This window comes from Urocitellus parryii, chromosome 9, assembly GCF_045843805.1.
Source record: "Urocitellus parryii isolate mUroPar1 chromosome 9, mUroPar1.hap1, whole genome shotgun sequence".
NCBI lineage: Eukaryota > Metazoa > Chordata > Mammalia > Rodentia > Sciuridae > Urocitellus > Urocitellus parryii.
The window spans coordinates 28,211,057-28,230,834 of NC_135539.1; the positions used below are offsets into that span (position 1 = coordinate 28,211,057).

The window sequence follows — 19,778 nt, forward strand, 5'->3', positions numbered from 1 at the left end:
TGCCTTACCTTACTTCTCATCACGGTCAGAACTCTTTTATTTTTCCCTGAATAAAAATAGTCTTTTCAGGTTTTAAAAATGAAACCCATTCAAATGATCTGAGAAAAGTACAAAGAAAATTAAAAAATCACCTGTGATCCTCAGATGCTCTTGTGTTGACCCCTTGTCCTTCAGACACACAAAGCCAAGGGCAACCTATGAAGGTGGCATGACTCCCTTCCTGGGGGTCTGTCCTCTGCCTCCCCCTTCCCAATAAGGTATAGAACAGAAAGATTTTTCCAGCCCTTTTTATTTTTTTATTTTGAGTTTTGAGACAGGGTCTCTTAGTTGCTGAGGACCTTGCTCCTGATGCAGCCATCTCCTCTTCTGGATTTCCTGTTTTTCTGAAAGTCAGTGCTGGGCTGGGGGCACAGGTCAGCTGTAGAGCACTTGCCTGGCAAATTTGAGGCTCAATGATAAAGCACCCTTGGGTTCAATCCTCAGTACTGGGGAAAAAAAATACTTTGAAGAGGTCTCTGATCCCTTCTGGCATGTGCAGACAGAGTAAAAGGTGGTATTTATGAACCAGGAAGCCAGCTCTCCCCAGACATTGATTCTGCTACCATCTTTTTAAAAATTTTATTTATCTTTTTAGTGTCTGCGATAGAACTCAGAGATATTTACCCACTGACCACATCCTCAGTCCTTCTTAAAAAAATTTTTTATTTTGACACTGGGTGTTGCTAAATTGCTTAGGGCCTTACTAAATTGCTGAGGCTGGTTTGAACTTGCAAGCCTCCTGCCTCAGCCTCCTGAGCTACTGAGATTCCAGGCCGGTACCATGGCATCCAGCCAAATTTCTATTGCTTATAAACCACCAATTCTGTGGTGTTTCCTTATAGCAGCCCAAACAGACTAAGACACCCAGGGTGAGCTCCATATCATTGCCAGGGACACCAAAGTCCTCATCTCTAGCCCAGATCTCTCCAGAGCTTTGTATCTGACTACCCCACCCCTTCCATGGACCCTTCCCTGGCTCCCACGCTGGTCCCCAATCTTGGTTTCCTCAGCCAGAAATGGATGGGCCCAGGAGCCCTCCAGAGCTCTACTTTGTTCAGATCTCAGCCCTGGGAGTTACCTCCCTTCCCCAGGGCCTTGGTTCCAGCCAAGCCACATCCCCCAAATTTCTGATATGGTCCCTAAAGTCCATCCTGTCTTACTCAACCTTCTCCTTTCCTGCTTTCTGGGTTCAATTTCCCCCCCTTACCCTCTTCATGTGCCCCTACACCAGACCACACAGATCTTTTCCCTGTTTCTTGAATGGCCAGGCACTCTGCCCCCCTCTCTCTTTGTAAGGGCTTTCTAGTACTCCATCCAGGGAATTCTCTCTCTGGGCTTCAGAACCCCACTCAAACCTCTCTTGTTCTTGTTTTAGGGTCTTGGAGATTAAACCCAGGGGTGCTCTACCACCCAGCTAGAGCTATAATCCCAGCCCATTTTGTTGTTATTTTGAGACAGGGTCTCACTGAACTGCTGAGCCTGGCCTCTGGATTTGTGATCTTCCTGCCTCAGCCTCCTAAGACACTGGGATTGTAGGCATCCCTGGCCACCACTACTGGCACATCTTCCATGCTTCTTTTTTTTTTTTTTTTTTTTTTTAAAGAGAGAGTGAGAGAGGGGGGGAGAGAGAGAGAGAGAGAGAGAGAGAGAGAGAGAGAGAGAGAGAGAGAGAGAGAATTTTTAATATTTATTTTTTAGTTCTCGGCGGACACAACATCTTTGTTGGTATGTGGTGCTGAGGATCGAACCCGGGCCGCACGCATGCCAGGCGAGCGAGCTACCGCTGAGCCACATCTCCAGCCCATCTTCCATGCTTCTTGATCATAGATTTCCCATCATTATTTTGTAATTGGTTAAGTGTCTGTCTTCCAAACTAGATAGGAAGCGCTCCCAAGAAAGAAACCAAGTTTCTGCTTCACCTTTGAATCTTAGGTATGTGAGAGTGTGAGAAATAAAAAGTCCCTGGTCCATTTTCAGAATATAGCCTTAATTGGATCCAATTATAGTCATTTTAATTGTAGACCTTCCCTTTGCCAGCCCCAATTTTAAAATTAGTTAATCAGGTAGATGGTACCCCAAGCTTCTCTAACCAGGGCAAAAAGCCAGGCTGTGTTAGGGATAAAAGCAGGTGGACTCCCCACCCAGGCTCCCTGGCTAGTCAGGTTCTGGTAGCACACCCTTTTGGCAGGAGTAAACACTGTGCCTACCCATGGTGTTTGATTTCTTGCGGCACCTTGCTATTTCTAACAGAACAGGACCTGGCAGCTTGTATGTACCAGAAAACACTATTTAAAATGAGTCAGAGCCCAGCATGGTGGTGAGTGCCTGTAATCCCAGTGGCTTCAGAGGTTGAGGCAGGTGGATCAGAAGTTCAAGGCCAGCCTCAGCAATTTAGCAAGGCCCTCAGTAACATAGCATGACCTTGTCTCACAATAAAAAGTAAAATGGGCTGGGAATGGAGCTCAGTGGTAACCCTGGGTTCAGCCTCTAGTATGAAATAAAATGAGTCAGAAAGGAATTTGGTGGCCCACGCCTGTAATCTTAGCGACTCTGGAAGCTGAGTGAGGAGGATCTCAAGTTCTAGGAGAGCCTGGACAACTTAGCCAGCAAGACCCTGTCTCAAAATAAAATAAAATAAATAAAGAAAAGACAGCAAGAAGAAAAAATTGAATGAGTCAAAACCGACATGGAGGTAAGGGTCTATAGAAATAACTACTCAGGAGGCTGAGGAAGGAGGATCTCTAGAGCCCAGGAGTTCAAGGCCAGCCTGGGCACATATAGCGAGACACCTCCATCTCAGAAAAAAAATAAAAGTTTTTTTTTTTTTTTTTTTTTTAAGAATGTGTTAATTACACATTAGGAAGTCAATGAGCAAACAAGCTAAGGACTGTATACACACAGGCAGGTGTGACTTCGGCCCCGCCCCTCCCAGCGGCCACGCCCCACGGACGCCTCGCCCCCTGAACTACAATTCCCAGAAGGCCCCGAGCGGCGAGCATGCGCAGCGCGGCACTCGGAAGCTGCGACGCCGAGTTTCACTCCGGCTACCTCCTGGTCGGACTCGGGAGCTGCAGACGGATCTCTTCCCAGGCCGAGCCGGACTGCAGCCGGAGCGCGGTGGTGTTCTCAGGAAGTCCCCTCGGCCTCCTCAGCCTCGGTGAGAGGGGCGGGCAGGGGTCTTGAGGGCAGAAGGTGTGTGTTGGGGGGGACACCGAGCCCAGCTGGGACCGGAAGGGGGCGGTCGTGCGAGTGAGGGCGGCTGGGCCGGGCAGGAGGGGAGCCTGGGGTCCCGGGGGACTGGGCGGACTGGACGCCTGGAGGCGCGAGTCGGAGCACGGAGTTGCCCGGAGCTGGGGACACGGAGGGCGGGGAGGGGACTACCGGGCTCTCGGGGAGGCGAGCCCCTGGGAGTTCGGGTCTCACAGGACCTGGAGGCGCTGGGGGGACCTTGCCACCGCTCGCTGGCCCGGGTGTGCGTTCTTCTGGGGTCTGCGTCCCGGCGTAGGACTCCCTGGGCCCGGGGCTGCACTCGGGAGGAGTTTGCCTCCAAACTCTGCGTCTCTCCTCGCTTCTCAATTGGGCTCTCCCTTTCCGCAAGCTCCTGGGTCACTTGGAAGGGGTCCTTAGTGTAGCTGAAGAGGACTTTCTTTTTCTGGAACTCCGTCTTTCTGGGCCAGCTGCTGTCCTCCGCGCTGGCTTCACTTCCCTAAGTGCTAACAGCATTGAAATAGGATGTGTACAGAGGCGTGGACCCTGGAGGAACTAAAAATATTTCTGCGTGCCATCCTAGCTCCTTTAGAGTTCTAGAAAGTAGATTTTCTGGTAGCCAGAATCAGGGTCAGCTTAAGCTATTCGGGTAACCAGGCCCCTTGTTCATTTGCTGTGTGGTCTTGGCCAAATTTTTGCCCTCTCTGGTGCATTGATTCCTGGATGCCTAAACTGTGGACTGGCCTCAGAAGCCCTGTTAGGTCCTTCTGGGAAAGGGCTCAATTTTTTTTTTTTTTTTAAACCATTCCCTTGATTGTTGAGTAGGCTGAGAAAGACTCTACCTTCTGTTCTGCCCAGGCTTTTGGAGAATAAATCTGGCTATTTCCAGTCCCCAGCCACAGCACACCGATTCAACATCTGTGCACTCATTTTTCCTAACTGCTGTTTCTCAATTTAAAACCTGATCATCATCTTGTTGGCAAAGGTGCTTCGAATTTGTGTCGCTGAGTCAGCAGGCCCTTCAGATTTGCCCGGTTTTTGTTGTTTGCATTTCATATCAAGATGGGAACTCAAACAAGTTATTCCTCCTAAAGATCTGGTGTCTCCATCAAGAAGGGACAGTTTGTGCCAGCTCTCCGGAGAGACCAGGTGAGAGGCAGGGGGAACTTGACTTTGCTGCCGATGCAATCTAGTTTTCAGTAGAGAAGATGGGCACTGCGGAGGGTGCAGTTCCACCAGGATGAGAGAGATCCTGGGAATTATTGTTGATTGCTAGATAAATTCAGGTGGCTTATTGCCAACTCCTCCTGTCCAACCAGTCTTAGAGGATGTTTTTGACTTTGGGACACGCTGTATGGGATGGAGGACATAAGTCATGATTTATGTATTGGAATGGGAATTTTCATTTCTTTGGTTGCACAAACCTCTCCTGGGTGCCAGACAAGATCTCCATCTTCTGGGAACTTGTTTGGGTGGAAAGACAAGACACCCCACAGTTAGTAAGGAGACTTTGTCAGTGTGCTAGTGTGGCTCTAGGGGAACACAGGGCAGAGCCCCCTCTCAGAGGGAGTAGGAAGTAGTAGGTCAGGAAAGTTCTAGACGGTGACCCCTAGCTGGATTGTGGAGGAGGAGTGGAATTAGAAAGCAGGGAGAAAGCCCAGCAGGGCAGCAGCATTTGCAGAATCCTGAAGGCATCCAGGCAGGGCTGGATCAACTTAGGTGGCTCTGTGGCCAGAGCAGCAAGTGGGGTGAGGCAGAGAAGGCTGGAAAGGTAGGAGGGTCCTGACAGGTGCTATGGTTTGTCCCCCAAAGGATCACATGCTGGAAACATGTGAACCCAGTGTGGTGGTGAGGTGGTGGAACTTTTAAGAGGTGGGGCCTTCTGGAAGGTCATTAGACCATGGGGTCCCACTTTCATGAATGGACGAATGGTTTTGTGGAGTGGATTGGGCCTTCTAGTAGTGACCGAGTTCTCCAGAGAGCAGGTTGATAGAGTGGCCACCCCACATGCTTGGGCACTCCTGTGCCTCAGTTTCCCTTTACACTTCTCCATTCTTCTTTTTTTTATTTAATTTTTTTTTAAGAGAGAGGGAGAGGGGGAGAGAGAGAGAATTTTAATATTTATTTTTTAGTTTTTGGTGGACACAACATCTTTGTATGTGGTGCTGAGGATCGAACCCGGGCCAGGCGAGTGCGCTACTGCTTGAGCCACATTCCCACATTCCCAGCCCTCTCGTTATTCTTCTTATCTGGACCCTCCAGCCATCAGAGTTAATGAGCCAGTTTTTTTTTTTTTTTTTTTTTTTTTGTTACCCAGTATCAGGTATTCTGTTTAGCAACACACAGTAAACATGCTCTGGGGCATGGAGGAATTTTAGCACAAAAACTTCACTAGGGCCTTTTTCTTTTTTTCTTTTCTTTTTTTTTTTTTTTTAGTGGGGAGAGTACCTGGGATTGAACTCAGGTGCCCTCATCACTGAACCACATCCCCAGCCCTATTTTATATTTTATTAGAGACACGTCTCACTGAGTAGCTTAGGGCCTAGCTAAATAGCTGAGGCTGGCTTTGAATTCACAATCCTCCTGTTTCAGCCTTCTGAGCCTCTGGAATTACAGGCATGCACCACCGTGCACAGCTATACCTGTGTATTTCTAAGAAAAGTAAAAATGTGAGGTTATATTGCTAAGATTTATGCAGACTGTTTGGTGTTGTTGGGCTCATGTGTTTATACTGCTGCATAAGATTGATGGTGTGAAGGGATCACCCTTCTCTCAGCTGATCATCATTGATGGGCACTTTGTTGCTTCCGTGGTTTGTTCTTTGAGCACCCTGCCCTGAATATTTCCATGCAAGTGTTGTGTTATGCCTTGGCAAGAACATAAACCGGAGGCTGGGCACAGTGGTGCACGCCTGTAATCCAGTGGCTCAGAAGGTGGAGGCAGGAAGATCTCGAGTTTGAATCCAGCTTCAGCAATGGCGAGTTGCCAAGCAACTGAGACCCTGTCTCTTTAAAAAAAAAAAACAAAAAACATAAATGTACGGAGTGGTATTTTGCTGGTCCTGGGGTAAGTAAATGTTCAGTGTTTTGGATATGGGTCCTGGTTTTCCATCTGAGCATCAGCTGAGAGGCTGGTGGTTGCTTCACGTTTTCACCAAAACTTGCCCTTGACAGACTTTTTTGTTTTGGCTAATTAAATGGGTGTGAAATGCGGTCTTTGGGATGGATCTTGGTTCTTAGGTCCCTGATCCCTGACATTGAACATCTCTTAGGTGTACTGATGTACGTGTTTCCTGTGAAGTATTTGTTCATGTGTTTTGCCAGTATTTCTGTGGGGTTCTTGGTGCTTTTTAAAATTGATTTATAGGAGCTCTGTCCCTCGTATATATTGTGTGTATCTTAACCATCTTGTAATTTACTTATCCTTTTTATATAAGTGTCTTTTGTTGATCAACCGATCTTTTGTGATCTTTTGTTTTGGTACAGGGGGTTGAACTCATGGATGTCTAACCACTGGGCCACATCCCCCTCTTTATTTTGAGGCAGGATCTCACTAAGTTGTGTAGGGTCTTGCTAAGTTGTTGAGGCTGGCTTTGAACTTATGATCCTCCTGCCTCAGCCTCCAGAACCGCTGGAATTACAGGTATCTATCACTGCGCCGACTGTTTTTTTTTTTTTTTTTTTAAAGTAGTGAATATTCCAAATCTTAAACACTGGCTCAATTAAAAAACAAAACTGTAAGTCAAACAAAACACATGTGCAGGCCAGTTTGTCCCACATCAATGTACCTTGTGTTGATGGAGAAGGACAAAGATCCTAGAGACAATTGGGTTTACTTGGCCCCTTAGTGTCTCGGGCAAATGCTTCTTTTCTTTGGCCACCTTTTCCTCAGTTACCAAGTGCACGTGGTAGCTGCTGCTCTGGACTGCAGTACCAAGCAGGGACATTTAGAAGGTATTTAGCACAGAGCTTGGCAGAGGGGAAGCCTTGCCACCAGGGCCATTGCTGTTAGGCCTACCACTGTGTCTGCCACACCCCCAATTTGGCCCTGGTAGGCCTGAGAACCAGGGCTGTGTCCTCCGACTTGCTGCAGGTGGTCAGGTTGCTCTGGGCGAAGCAGGAATCACAGGTTCTTGATTCTGGAGGAGGTGGCTGCCCAGGGGGCAGTTGTGGATGCTGGGGCCTGAACTCTGGGTACTCTGTGGCTTTCTGATTCACACTTGGAAGGTTCTCTTCAGACCTGCTCCTGGAGGGCTCAAGTGTGGCCCCTGTCAGAAGAGGAATGCTCACTTGGGATCTGGCCACCTAGAGTGCAAGGGACAGGTGATGTTTGGTTTCTCGCCTTCTCACAGAAACTCAGGCCTGGCTTGAACAGTCACTTTCCAAGGCCAAAGCCCCAGCCCAAAGGGTTAGGGTTCCAGCACTTACCTGCATGCAGAAGGCCCTGAGTTCCATCCCCAGCACTACACCCCAAAAAAGGGGAAGAAAGCCCCTCAAAACCCCGTCTTACTGGACTTACAGGACACGTGTAATCTTGAGGCTCTGCGATGGTTTGAATTTTACATTTTCTTGGAACTCGGGGATGTGTCTTGGCAAGAAGGTGCCATGGTAAGTTGACAAGGCTTGTCATTACTGAATAATTTGGTTTGGTAAGGGTTATGGTCTTCGGAATGTGTTTGGTAAGCTAGGCTTGATGGCACATGCCTGTAGTTCCAGTAATTCAGGAGGCTGAGGCAGAAGGATCTCAAGTTTGAGTCCAGCCTCAGCAACTTAGTGATCCTATCTCAAAATAAAATTTTTGAAAAAGGGCTTGGGAAGTAGCTCAGTGGCAGGGAACCTGCCTAGTGTGCTGGAGGCCCTGCCTTCACCCCCTAGTGCTATACACAGACACAGAGCATTTGGTATTTTATTTTTCTATATTTTGGTACTGGGGATTGAACCCAGGGGTGCTGGGTCACTGAGCTGCACCCCAGCCCTTTCTGTTTTTTGTTTTGAGATGGTCTTGATAAGTTGCTGAGGACCTTTCTAAATTGCTGAGGCTGATCTTAAACTTGTGTGTGATCCTTTTGCCTCAGCCTCTGGAACTGCTGGGATTACAAGTGTGTACTGGTGCACTTGGCAGCATTTGGTATTTTAGAGACTTTTCTATATGTAGAAGTGTGAATATTCATGCTGTAGAATTTTTTTTTCTTTTGTGGGACTGGGGATTGAATCCAGGGCCTTGTGCATGCTAGGCAAGCACTCTACCAACTGAGCTATATCTACTCAGCCTCATGCTGTAGAATTTCTGACAGCGGGTTTTTTTTTTTTTTTTAGTGGTGGTGCTGGGGATTGAACCCAGGGCTTTCTGGTTGTTATTACCGACCTGAACTACAGCACCTCAGAAGGGTTTTGTCCTTCCCAGCAGTGTGAAGTATTGGCTGTTGCCAGCACTGAGGACTGAAATTAAGTAAATTTTGCAAGTTCATATGCAGAAAAAAAAAAAAAACTCCCGTTGTATCTAATTTTTTTCTTTTTATTTTTTTTAAATCATTAGCATGAGTTCATCTTTTATTTTTTTTATTTTTTTTTAGAGAGAGAGAGAGAGAGGAGAATTTTAAATTTATTTTTTAGTTTTCGGCGGACACAACATCTTTGTTTGTATGTGGTGCTGAGGATCAAACCAGGGCCGCGCGCATGGCAGGCGAGCGCACTACGGCTTGAGCCACATCCCCAGCCCCTTTCTTTTTTTTTTAAACATTAATTTTTTTTTTAGTTGGACACAATATCTTTCTATGTTTATTTTTATGTGGTGCTGAAGATCAAACCCAGTACCTCACACATGCTCTACCATTGAGCCACAACCCCGCCCTTATTTTTTTCTTTATTTGCATTGTTGGGGATCAACTTTGGGGTGTTGGCATGCAAGGCAAGCACTTGACTATTAAACTACACCTCCAGCCCTAGTCTTTTTCCATTTGTCTGTCTGGTACCAGGGATTGAGCCCAGAGGCACTTAACCACTGAACCCCAGGCGCGCCCCCCCCCCTTCTTTTTTTTTTTTTTGGAAGACTGGGAGGGTCTAAGTTGCTCAGGACCTTGCTAAATTGCTGAGACTGGCTTTGAATTTATGTTTCTACTGCCTCAGCCTCCCGAGTCTCTGAAATCACAGGCTTGGGCCACCACACAGGTTCTGTTGTTTGTTTTTGTGGTACTGGGAACAGAACCCCGGACCTCAGACATGCTGGGCAAGCCCTCTACCACTGAGCTACATCCCCAGCTTTTTTTTTTTTTTTTTAAAGAGAGAGTGAGAGAAGAGAGAGAGAATTTTTTTAATATTTTTTTTTTTTTTTTAGTTCTCGGCGGACACAACATCTTTGTTGGTATGTGGTGCTGAGGATCGAACCTGGGCCGCACGCATGGCAGGCGAGCGCGCTACCGCTTGAGCCACATCCCCAGCCCCTACATCCCCAGCTTTTTTATATTTTAGTTTGAGGTAGGGTCTTGCTAAGTTGCTGAAGGACTTGCTGAATCTCTGAGGCTGGCCTTGAATTTTCAGTCCTCCTTTCTCAACCTCCCAAGTTCCTGGTATTACAGGCATGTGCCACTGCGCCTAGCTTTAATTTGTATTTTCTAAACAAAATTTCTACTAAAGTAGAATGTGTCTTTTGATTAGTTTGTATTCAGAATCTGATTTTCCCATGTCTTTGGAGAGGCTTCCTAACAGGACCCCATCGGCACTTATCTTTGAAGGTCATGTTCTGCGTGCTTGTGGTGTCTAATGTTCTTGTGGTGTCTAATGTGGGGTGTGGAGCTTTAGGCCCTTGCTTCTTGGAAAGCATCGAAAGGACCAAGGTAGCTCAGAAAATGGGTTGAGGGCAGTGGTGCAAGCCTGTAATCCCAGCTATGTGGGAGTCTGGGGCAGGAGGATAGCAGATTAGAGGCTAGCCTGGGTAATTTAGTGAGACCCTGTTTCAATAGAAAAAGGGCCAGGGATGTAGCTCAGTGGGAAGGTGTTCCTGTGCTCAATCCCCAGTGCCTCCTCCGTCTCCTCCCAATAAAAGAACAAGAAAGAAAATAAAATTGCTTGAGGGGTAAGGTGGATTTGGTTGGAAAGTTCGTCCTATGCTGGGGAATCAGGTGGGAAGAGGTCTCCAAGTCACCTGGTTGTACTAGTTTCCAATCAATAGTGTTTGGAACTCTATGCTTGCTTTTTTTTTTTAATATTTATTTTTTAGTTGTAGGTGGACACAATATCTTTATTTCATTTTTATGTGGTGCTGAGGATCGAACCCAAGGCCCCGTGTGTGCTAGGCAAGCACTCTACCACTGAGCCACAACCCCAGCCCTCTATGCTTTCTTTTTTTTTTTTTTTTAAAGAGAGAGTGAGAGAGGAGAGAGAGAGAATTTCCAACATTTATTTTTTTTTAGTTCTCGGCGGACACAACATCTTTGTTGGTATGTGGTGCTGAGGATCGAACCCGGGTCGCACGCATGCCAGGTGAGCGCGCTACCGCTTGAGCCACATCCCCAGCCCCATATGCTTTCTTTTTAATGCAGTTCTAGGAAAGGAACCCGGATCTTACGCATGCTAGTAAAGTGCTCTGCCACTGGGCTCTGCCTGCAACCAGAGTCCATCCCCAGTCCTCCAGGCTTTTTAAAACTGAGCTTATATAAAGTAGAAAGAACATCATGGACTTCATGGTTGGATAGACTGGGTGCTTGATCTTGGGTAAATACTTAATCTCCTGGGGCTTTAGTTCACTTGTCTGTAAAATAGGGATAGTTCCTACTTTTTTTTTTTTTTTTTTTGGTACTGAAGATTAAACCAGGGATGCAGCTAACACTGAGCTACATCAACCCTCTTTATTTTTATTTATTTATTTTGGTATTAGGGAGTGAACCCAGGGGTGCTTAATCATATCCCCAGCCTTTTTTATATTTTATTTTGAGATGGGGTCTCACTAAGTTGCTTAAGGCCTCCCTAAATTGCTGAGGCCGACCTTGAACTTGTGCTCCTCCTTCAGCCTGAAGGATTACAGATGTGTATAGCAGCACTGGGCTTAATTTCTACCTTTGAATGTGGCTGAGGGGGTTGAGAGGGTTGGTGAGAAAAACATTAAGCATACTGCTCACCACACGGTAGGTGTGTTGCGTGCTTACCCACCTGAGAGTTCAGTGTACTCTGAAGTTACGGATTCTGCATTTCTTTTTTCTTGGGTCCTTAGGACTTTCATAAGCTTTTCATAAACATTTCAAGACTGATTCATATTTCCTCATGAAGACCTTCCCTGATTGATTGAATTCCTATGTTGGGTCTGGGGTTTAACCTAGCATGCGTGAAGCCCTGGGTTGAATCTCAAGTACTGGGAGAATGTTCCCATGTTGTGGGGTAAGTTGCCTCCAGATTGAAGCTTTTTTCCACAGCTAATTATAATAATAATTTTCACAATTAAGAACACCCTAAATGGCCCCCATCATTAGGCTCTGAAACAAATTAGGTTATTGAATTCCAGCACTGAGGTGGCTGCGGCTGTTCCCGAGGGCGGGTGCATTGACCAGGGCTGTGTTGTGCCTCATTGCTGGGATCTGGCACTGAAGGTTACCCCTCCCTTGTCCTTGGTTTCAGACCCCGCGCAGTGCTGGACCTTTGAGGAGCTGCAGCCCCAGCTTGGGGTGGGCCAGACTCTGCCCTCTGGTAGTTCCCTGCTCCAGTGGGGAGACCAAATCCAGTAAGTGCAGTCGTGGGGGCCTCAGTGAGGCTTCTGTAGCAAAGTGCACAGGAGGGTGGAGTCATTTCTCACTGAGAGGCTGTGCATGGAGGGCTCAGAAGGACAGGGGTTGAGTCTGGAAAGATGGGCTGGCTTGCTCAAGGCATCCCGTAGAAAGAGGGTAAAAGCCTGAACTCAGGCACCAGTGGGATCAGTGGCGGGGGTTGGGGAGTAGCCAGAGTGTTCTGGGGCTTGCTAGAATTGGATGTGGCTGAACATAAAGTTCCAAAACTGGAGAGCTCGGTGTGAGTGGGGACAGGGCTGGTTGCCAAGCAGATCGCTAGCCATGTCATCCTGTCTTGAGTTTCCAGCACCCTGGCAGGGCTTGGACCCCAGGGGTCCTGGGTCTGTGGGAGCTTTACACCCTGACAGAATGCTTGAGCCAGAGTTGTTGGCTGTTCCTCAGAGCTCTGTAGGTTGGTTCATCTGGGGATGGGCAGGCATGCTGAAACACACCCCAAGGCCGATGATTCTGGAGGCCCTGGCTGCCTGAGAGGTGAGCGACACCTCAGGAGGACCTGGCTCTGAAACCAGTCCTCTGATTTGTGCTGCAGTGTGGTTGGAGACTTGTAATTGCAGACACTGAGGTAGGCCAGCAACCCCTGGGCACCAAGGTGCAATCCTTAGTTGGAGGCTTTGGCAGCTGCCAAAAGAGGCCAGGCACCCACAAGTGGCTCAGTGCTTTCAGGCCTGGTGCACCTCTGTCTTGTGGCAGCCCTTTGCTGCCAACCTTCAGCCACACTTTGGGGGGTGGGTGGGTTTTAGAGGGGAAGGGAGGGAGGCTGGGACTTGTGGGCGTCTGCTGTGTGCCTAATGCTCTGTGCAGATTTATGCTGCTGGTCTATCTGAATCCCCTGTGAACCCAGGTGCCTTTGGTGAAATGACATAGTGGGCCTGCGGCAGCCCATACCTCATCCTTTTCCCAGGCTACTCTAGACCTTACTTGCTGTTAGGCAGTAGACTTGGCCTTCTTGTTGAAGCCCTGAGTATAGTGCATTCTGGAGTCAGCAGCAGAAGCCCAGGCAGCCAGCCCCCCGTCTCTAGCCTGTGAGCAAGTTTTTGCAACCACCTGGGTCTCTGTTTCTGTACTTACAAAATGGGGATGGGATTTGTCATTTGTACTTAAGGAGGTGGTTGTGGGAATCAGCAGATTGTGAGCTGGACCCTATCAGCATAGAGTCCTGAGTAGGGTCCAGTATGGGTGTGCTCTGACTGCCTCTCCCTTCCTTCCCTTTCCGATCTGGAGCTCAAGGCTGATCCTCCTGAGTCTTCCTCTCTAATGAAATGGCCTTCAATCTGGGTTTGCTCTGCATAGCCACTTAGTAGTACATGTGTGACCTTGAATCAAGTCCCCTGATTTCATCTCCTAAAGTGGGACCAATGCTGCCTTGTCACCAGGCATGGTGGCACACGCCTAGAATCCCAGCAACTCTGGAGGTGTGAGGCAGGAGGCTTACAAGTTTGAGGACAGCCTGGGTTAACTTAGCAAAACCCTGTCTCAAATTAAAAAAAAAAAAAAAAAAAAAAAGGTCTGGTGTCGCAGCTCAGCGGTAAAGTGCCCTTGGTTTCAGTCCACGATACCAAAAAAAAAAGTGCCATCCTGTCAGCCTAGGGATTAACAGAGACAAGTAATTTTGTTTTGGGGGGGGTTTCTTTGTATTTTTTAAAAATTTATTTTTAATTTTTTTTAGTTGTAGATGGACACAATACCTTTATTTTCTTTATTTACTTTTATGTGGTGCTGAGGATGGAACCCAATGCCTCACACTTGGTAGGCAAGCGCTCTGCCACTGAGCCACAACTCCAGCCCCTTCTTTTGGTATTGTCACTAAGTGTTGGACTCTGTTTTTGTACCAGTGCTCAGGGGCCATCATGATATGGTGTGCTGGAAGACCTTTTTTGGGACAGCTGCAGGTGCATCCTGGTGTCCTCGCCCAGGGCCACTTAGCCGGATTCCAAACTAGGGTGTGTTGGATACCGAGCACATAGCGAGGCCCCTGCTATGGGCAGCAGCCCTCTGCTGGCCAGCAGGACATGGGCCAGCTTCGTGCTTGTGTGTAGCTGCCTGGTCAGTAGAGTTCTTGTCTGTGACAGGTGACTGGGAGAAGCTGTCCTGGGAGAACATTGGTCAGGAAGGCCCAGGTATAGGGAGTTGGGTGTGGGAAGGCTGGAAAAGGTATTTTGATGTTTTTCTGGGGTGTCCCTTATGGTCAGTGATGCTGGGGGCATCTGGAGACCTGGAGGAGCCAGACCTGAGCTTCAGCCTCAGGTCTGCCCCTGTCCCTGGGGGTCCTGGGCCCCTGGTTCTTCCTGAGACAGAGCTTCCTCATCTATATTAATAGTGGGTGTTCACTTGTACTCCCTGCACCGGGAGCTCTGGATGCCTCACGCATCATGGGCTTAACCACAAGGATTTGCAGGGACTCAAAAATATAGACAGTGAAAGGATCAACTGAGGATTTGGGTCAGAGGAAAGTCATTGGTAACAAGCTGGGCTAATGATTAGCAACCCAAATTACATCTTCCTATAGGGAAGTAGGCTACAGAAACAACTAGGAATTCATCCTGGCTGACAGAACAGAGACCCATCATGTACTTGCTTATTCACATGCCCCCAGGGAGAAGGCCTGATCCTCAGTGCCAGCCTCAGATGTGCATGAGTAACTAACTGCTGTGACTGTCCTGTTCCCAGGTCTGCTGGAGGCGCCGGGCAATGAACCTGAGACTGCAGCCCAGAGTGGTCTGAAGGCATCGGGGAAGCAGAGGGAGTCCTGGGGAAGATGGCCATGGCCCCAAGCCCTTCCCTGGCACAGGTGTACACCAGCCCTGTGGCAGTGGCTGTGTGGGAATGGCAGGATGGGCTGGGGACCTGGCACCCCTACAGTGCCACCGTCTGTAGCTACATCGAACAACAGTTTGTCCAGCAGAAGGGCCAGCGGTTCGGGCTGGGAAGCCTGGCCCACAGCATCCCTTTAGGCCAGGCTGACCCCTCACTGGCCCCTTATATTATCGACCTCCCCAGTTGGACCCAGTTCCGCCAGGACACTGGTAAGACTTCTGTCTCTGGTACACATCTGAATGCCTCTTTGGGGCCAGGTGCTGTGCTGTGGGGGTTGTGGATGTGACTCGCAGAGCTTAATCCTACTCCTGAATCAACACTACTGGGGTTTAGGGGCTGTGCGGGAGAACGGCTTCCCCCAGGTGACTCATAGAGGACATGTGCTGTAGGAGCACGTTGGCCAGTTGCGGCTCACCCTTTCCCCCTGTCTCCCAAACCAGGAATGTCTGCCCTGGCCTTCAGGGCTCTGAGGTCCCCGCTGGCCGCAGGGAGGCGCTCTGTGTGGTGCTGTGAGGGCCTGGAGGTGCGCTTGCTCCTCTGCTCAGTGACTGGACCTGGGCAGGGTACTTTGCTCCTGGGCATTTGTGTTTGCTCCTCTTATTTTGTTTGTTCTGGGAATTGACTCCAGGGACACTTTACCACTGAGCCACATGTCCCCAGCCCTACTTATTTTTATTTGAGACAGGGTCTTGCTAAATTGCTCAGGGCCTCATAAGTTGCTAAGGTTGGCTCTGAATTTGGGATCCTCCTCTGCCTCAGCCTCCTGAGTTGCTAGAGTTGCAGTGTGTGCCACCGAGCCCATCTACTTTTGTATTTTTAAATCTGTGATGTGTTTGGATTAGTATTACTGAAAATGGGGCCATCAGCTTCCTTTGGAGCTGTCCCTCTCCCTTTAATCTGGTGGTTCTTGATTGGGGTAATTTTTGTTCTCGGGGACATTTGACAGAGTTTAGAGACTTTTGGTTTTCATGATTGGGTGGGCAGGGATTGCTTCATCCAGTGGGTAGAAACCAGGGACCCTGTTCAGCATCCTAACAGAGCACAGGGCAGGTGGGTGCGGATGACAGTACCTAGCTTCATGGTGTGCCCAGGAGAACAAAATTTGTTCTTTGGGGCCCACCAGGCCTTTGCCCCGTACAATAAACCCTCGCTCTCTGGGGCCAGGTCTGCACCCAGGCTGAACACAAAATTTGAGAAAGAGAGGACTGATGACACATGGTGGATGGCAGTAGACAACTATGTGTGCTCACCAGGCTGCGAACTGTTAGGTACTGGCTGAGGCCACTTTGAAGTTTCAGCTCGGCCAGTCAGGTCACTGGGACAGACACACCAACCTATAGAGCAGGAGGATCTTACCATTCCCTGGAAGGACTTTGAACTTTATTCTGAAAGGGGGAGCCATGCTTAGACAGTAGAGTCACATGTGGTTTGGGGGCTAAGGGTATCCTCACTTCCCCAAAGCTGGGATCCAGGCAAAGGCTAAGGTCAGGAGACTGAATTATCAGAAGGGAATTACTACTTGGCCCTGTGGTACATGTCTATAATCCCAGCAACTCTGGAGGCTGAGGCAGGAGGATTGCAAGTTCAAAGCCAGCCTCAGCAAATTTGTGAGGCCCTAAGCAACTCAGCAAGACCCTGTCTCAAAATAAAAAACTAAAAACAGGCTGGAGATGTGACTCAGTGGTTAAGCACCCTGGATTTAAGCCCTGTACCAAAAAAAAAATATTTTTTTTGAGGGTTGGGGATGTAACTCAGTGGTACAGCACATGCTTAGCATGCTTAAGGCTCTGGGTTCAGTCCCCAGCACCAAAAATTATTATTCATTCCAAAAAGCCTTATCAAATCTGAGCCATATTATTTGACCCAAACATCTAGCATTACCTCTTTGCCAAGGAATGTGAATCTCCCTCCCTCTGTCACTTGATCCTTTGGGCCCCAGTTTCTTTGCCTAGAGAGCTTTTACACAAACCCATAAAAGAATAGTCAGCACAGCTCAGGGGTGGCACATGCCTATAATCACAGTGGTTTTGGAGGCCGAAACAGGAGAATTGATGGCAAGTTTGAGACCAGCCTCAGCATCTTAGCTGAGGCTATCTCAGAATAGAAAGGGTTGGGATGCAGCTTTACACTGTTGGGTTCAGTCTTCAATCATAGGGGAAAAAAAAGAATAGCCAACACCAATCCTTAGGTACCTGCACTTTGTTTGGCTGTGGGGGTGTATCTAGTGGGATAGCACATGCTTAGCATGCATTTGACCCTAGGTTTGTCCCCAGCTCCCCCCAAAAAAAAGTGATTCCCCGGGTTTGGGGGTGACTATCCGCTCTGGGTTCATGGGTCCTGCTCCTCTTAAACAGGCACCATGCGGGCTGTGCGCAGGCACCTGTTCCCCCAGCACTCAGCCCCAGGCCGGGGCATCACCTGGGAGTGGCTGAGTGACGACGGCTCCTGGACCGCCTATGAAGCCAGCGTCTGCGACTATCTGGAGCAGCAGGTGGCCAGGGGCAACCAGCTTGTGGACTTGGCTCCCCTGGGCTACAACTACACTGTCAACTATGCCACCCACACGCAAACCAACAAGACGTCCAGCTTTTGCCGGAGCGTGCGGCGCCAGGCAGGGCCGCCTTACCCAGTGACTACTGTCATTGCCCCACCGGGCCACACCGGAGTCGCCTGCTCTTGCCATCAGTGCCTCCACGGCAGCGGAACTGGCCCTGTGTCAGGCCGCTACCGCCACTCCATGACTAACCTCCCTGCGTACCCTGTGCCCCAGGGCTCCCATAGGACCGCTATTGTCTTTGGGGCCCACCAGGCCTTTGCCCCGTACAACAAACCCTCGCTCTCTGGGGCCAGGTCTGCACCCAGGCTGAACACGACCAACCCCTGGGGTGGGGCACCTCCCGCCCTGGGGAGCCAGCCCTTCTTCCGCTCCAGCCTCTCCCATCTGGGACCGCAGCTCCTGCCCCCAGGACCGTCCACTTCAGGTGGAGCCAGGTATCTCATGTTACCGCTGGTCTTTCTGTCCTCCCTTCAGGTCTTGTCGGCAGATGGGAAGATGTGGCCGGGTGCCTACCCCCTTGGTTGTCCCTGTTGTTTTGTCTTTGCTGTGTCACGGGGTTGCTGAGGTACCATGGTCCTCCATAGCCTGGCATCCCATGGAGCTACCTGACCTTTGATTCTTGAGTCTCATTAGCTGCCACATGGGTTAAAATCAGCAGTTCTTCCATTTCCTCAGGATAAAGGGCTCTGTGAAACTGAGTTCTAGACCTTTGACCTGCGCTTGTCCCCATGGCTAGTGCTGTCCGTACCCGGCACATTTTTGGTAACTAGGGATGAACTGATTCTCAGTGCCAGGCACCAAAGATGTAGAGAGAGAAGGTATACCTCTGATCCCTAAGCCCACAGTCTAGGTTGCAGGAGAGCCAGGAGCTCAGGGTAAGGAGGAGAATGTTGAAGTATGTGGCTCTGTGGCCCCTGGTGGCACTAGTGATACAGCTACCAGATTGGTGCAGTCCAGCCCAGAGTATCTTTTTTTTTTTTTTTTGGTACCAGAGATTGAACCCGCAGTCACTTAACCACTGAGCCACATCCCCAGCTCCCTTTTTTAAAAAAAAAAAATATATATATATTTTAAGTTATAGTTGGACACAATACCTTTATTCCATCCATTAATTTTTATGTGGTGCTGAGGATCGAACACAGGGCCCTGCTCATGCTAAGCGAGCGCTCTACTGCTGAGCCACAATCCCAGCCCCCCAGCTCCTTTTTTAATGTTTTATTTTGCAACAGTCTCTCTTAAGTCCTTAGGGCCTTGCTAAGTTGCTGAGGCTAGCCAGGAGCTTGGTGATCCTCCTGTCTCAACTTCCAAAGTCACTGAAATTACAGGCATGTGCCACTGCATCTGATAGCATTTATATTTTCAAATTGTATTTAATTTTGTGATACTGGGAATTAAACCAAAGTGTGTTCTGTTACTAAGCTATAGCCCTAATTCTTTTTTATTTTGAGAAAGGGTCTTGGAGGCCCAGGCTGGCCTCCAATTTGTGATCCTCCTGTCTCAGCCTCCTGAGTAGATGGGATTATGCTAAACCAGGCACCTCCTGGGGCTTCTTAAATTCTTACAAATTACTTTGAGGCAAATTTGTAAATAGCATTAGAGCTGGGATTCTGGGATTTAGTCAGGTGATTTGTTTCCTTCTCATGGTACAAAGCTCTCATTAGTCTCCCCCTAATATTTGTTGTGGTTTTTGCTCCTCACCTGAGGGCCTCAGACCCTCTTGGCCCTATTAGTGCTGGCTAGACAAGTGACAAGGAGGAGGTAGCTGGGCCCATAGTGTTTCCCTCTGGTGCTGGGCGGACCTCACATGTCACAGCTTGCCCTGCACCAAAGCCAGGAGGAACCAGGCCAACCTGCCGCTTGGGTGGAGACGCTTCAGAGCGCCTGCCTCCCGGGATGGGTGTGCGTCCCTCTTCCTCCATGGCTGGGGCTGGGAGGGTGTGACTGCACTGTGTGCGCCTCTCCAGGCTTTGGAAAACAAGGCTTGTCCTGGGCCTAGTTTGTAATGTGACCTTCCTCAGTTTCAGGGGCTTGATTAAAAATCTGATCTTTTACCCCAGCAGGCCGGGAGAACGGAGCAATCCTTGGCACCGTGTCCTCCTGGGGCTGTGGTAGAGTTCTCAAAGCCAAGTGAATGTCAACAGCACTGGGTGAAAGTTACTTGGCATGTGGAGGGAAGAGGTGGGAGGACAGGCAGTGCAAGTCCAGACCACAGCGAGGGCTGGGGGGAGTCCAAGAGTCGGTAGCACCTGGGCTGCCTTCTGAGCGAGTGGCAATGCAGGCTGTTGGGGAGCCCATGTCTGTTTTTGGAATGTCTGGGCTGCTTTTTTTTCCTGCTGCGCTGGGGAGCACACCCAGACCCTGAGCATGCCGGCAAGCGCTCTGCCACCA

At 49.1% G+C, this 19,778-nt stretch overlaps 1 protein-coding gene across 7 annotated transcripts in view; it reads left to right on the forward strand.

Moving 5' to 3' along the window:
• The first annotated feature begins 3,107 nt into the window (after positions 1 to 3,107).
• The window catches only part of Dtx2 (deltex E3 ubiquitin ligase 2), a 33,194-nt gene continuing 16,523 nt past the window's right edge, over positions 3,108 to 19,778 (forward strand). For 3 of the 7 annotated variants that reach the window (XM_026396954.2, XM_026396959.2, XM_026396961.2), the window contains exons 1-3: positions 3,108 to 3,196; positions 14,687 to 15,042; positions 17,188 to 17,824. In XM_026396954.2, coding sequence (XP_026252739.1) covers positions 14,775 to 15,042; positions 17,188 to 17,824 — 905 coding nt within the window. In that variant the 5' untranslated portion in view covers positions 3,108 to 3,196; positions 14,687 to 14,774. Of the gene's footprint in view, positions 3,197 to 4,231; positions 4,396 to 10,654; positions 10,725 to 11,852; positions 11,956 to 14,686; positions 15,043 to 17,187; positions 17,825 to 19,778 lie in introns of all 7 variants that reach the window. The other 4 variants (XM_077802361.1, XM_077802360.1, XM_026396957.2 and 1 more) reach the window with 4 other exon arrangements.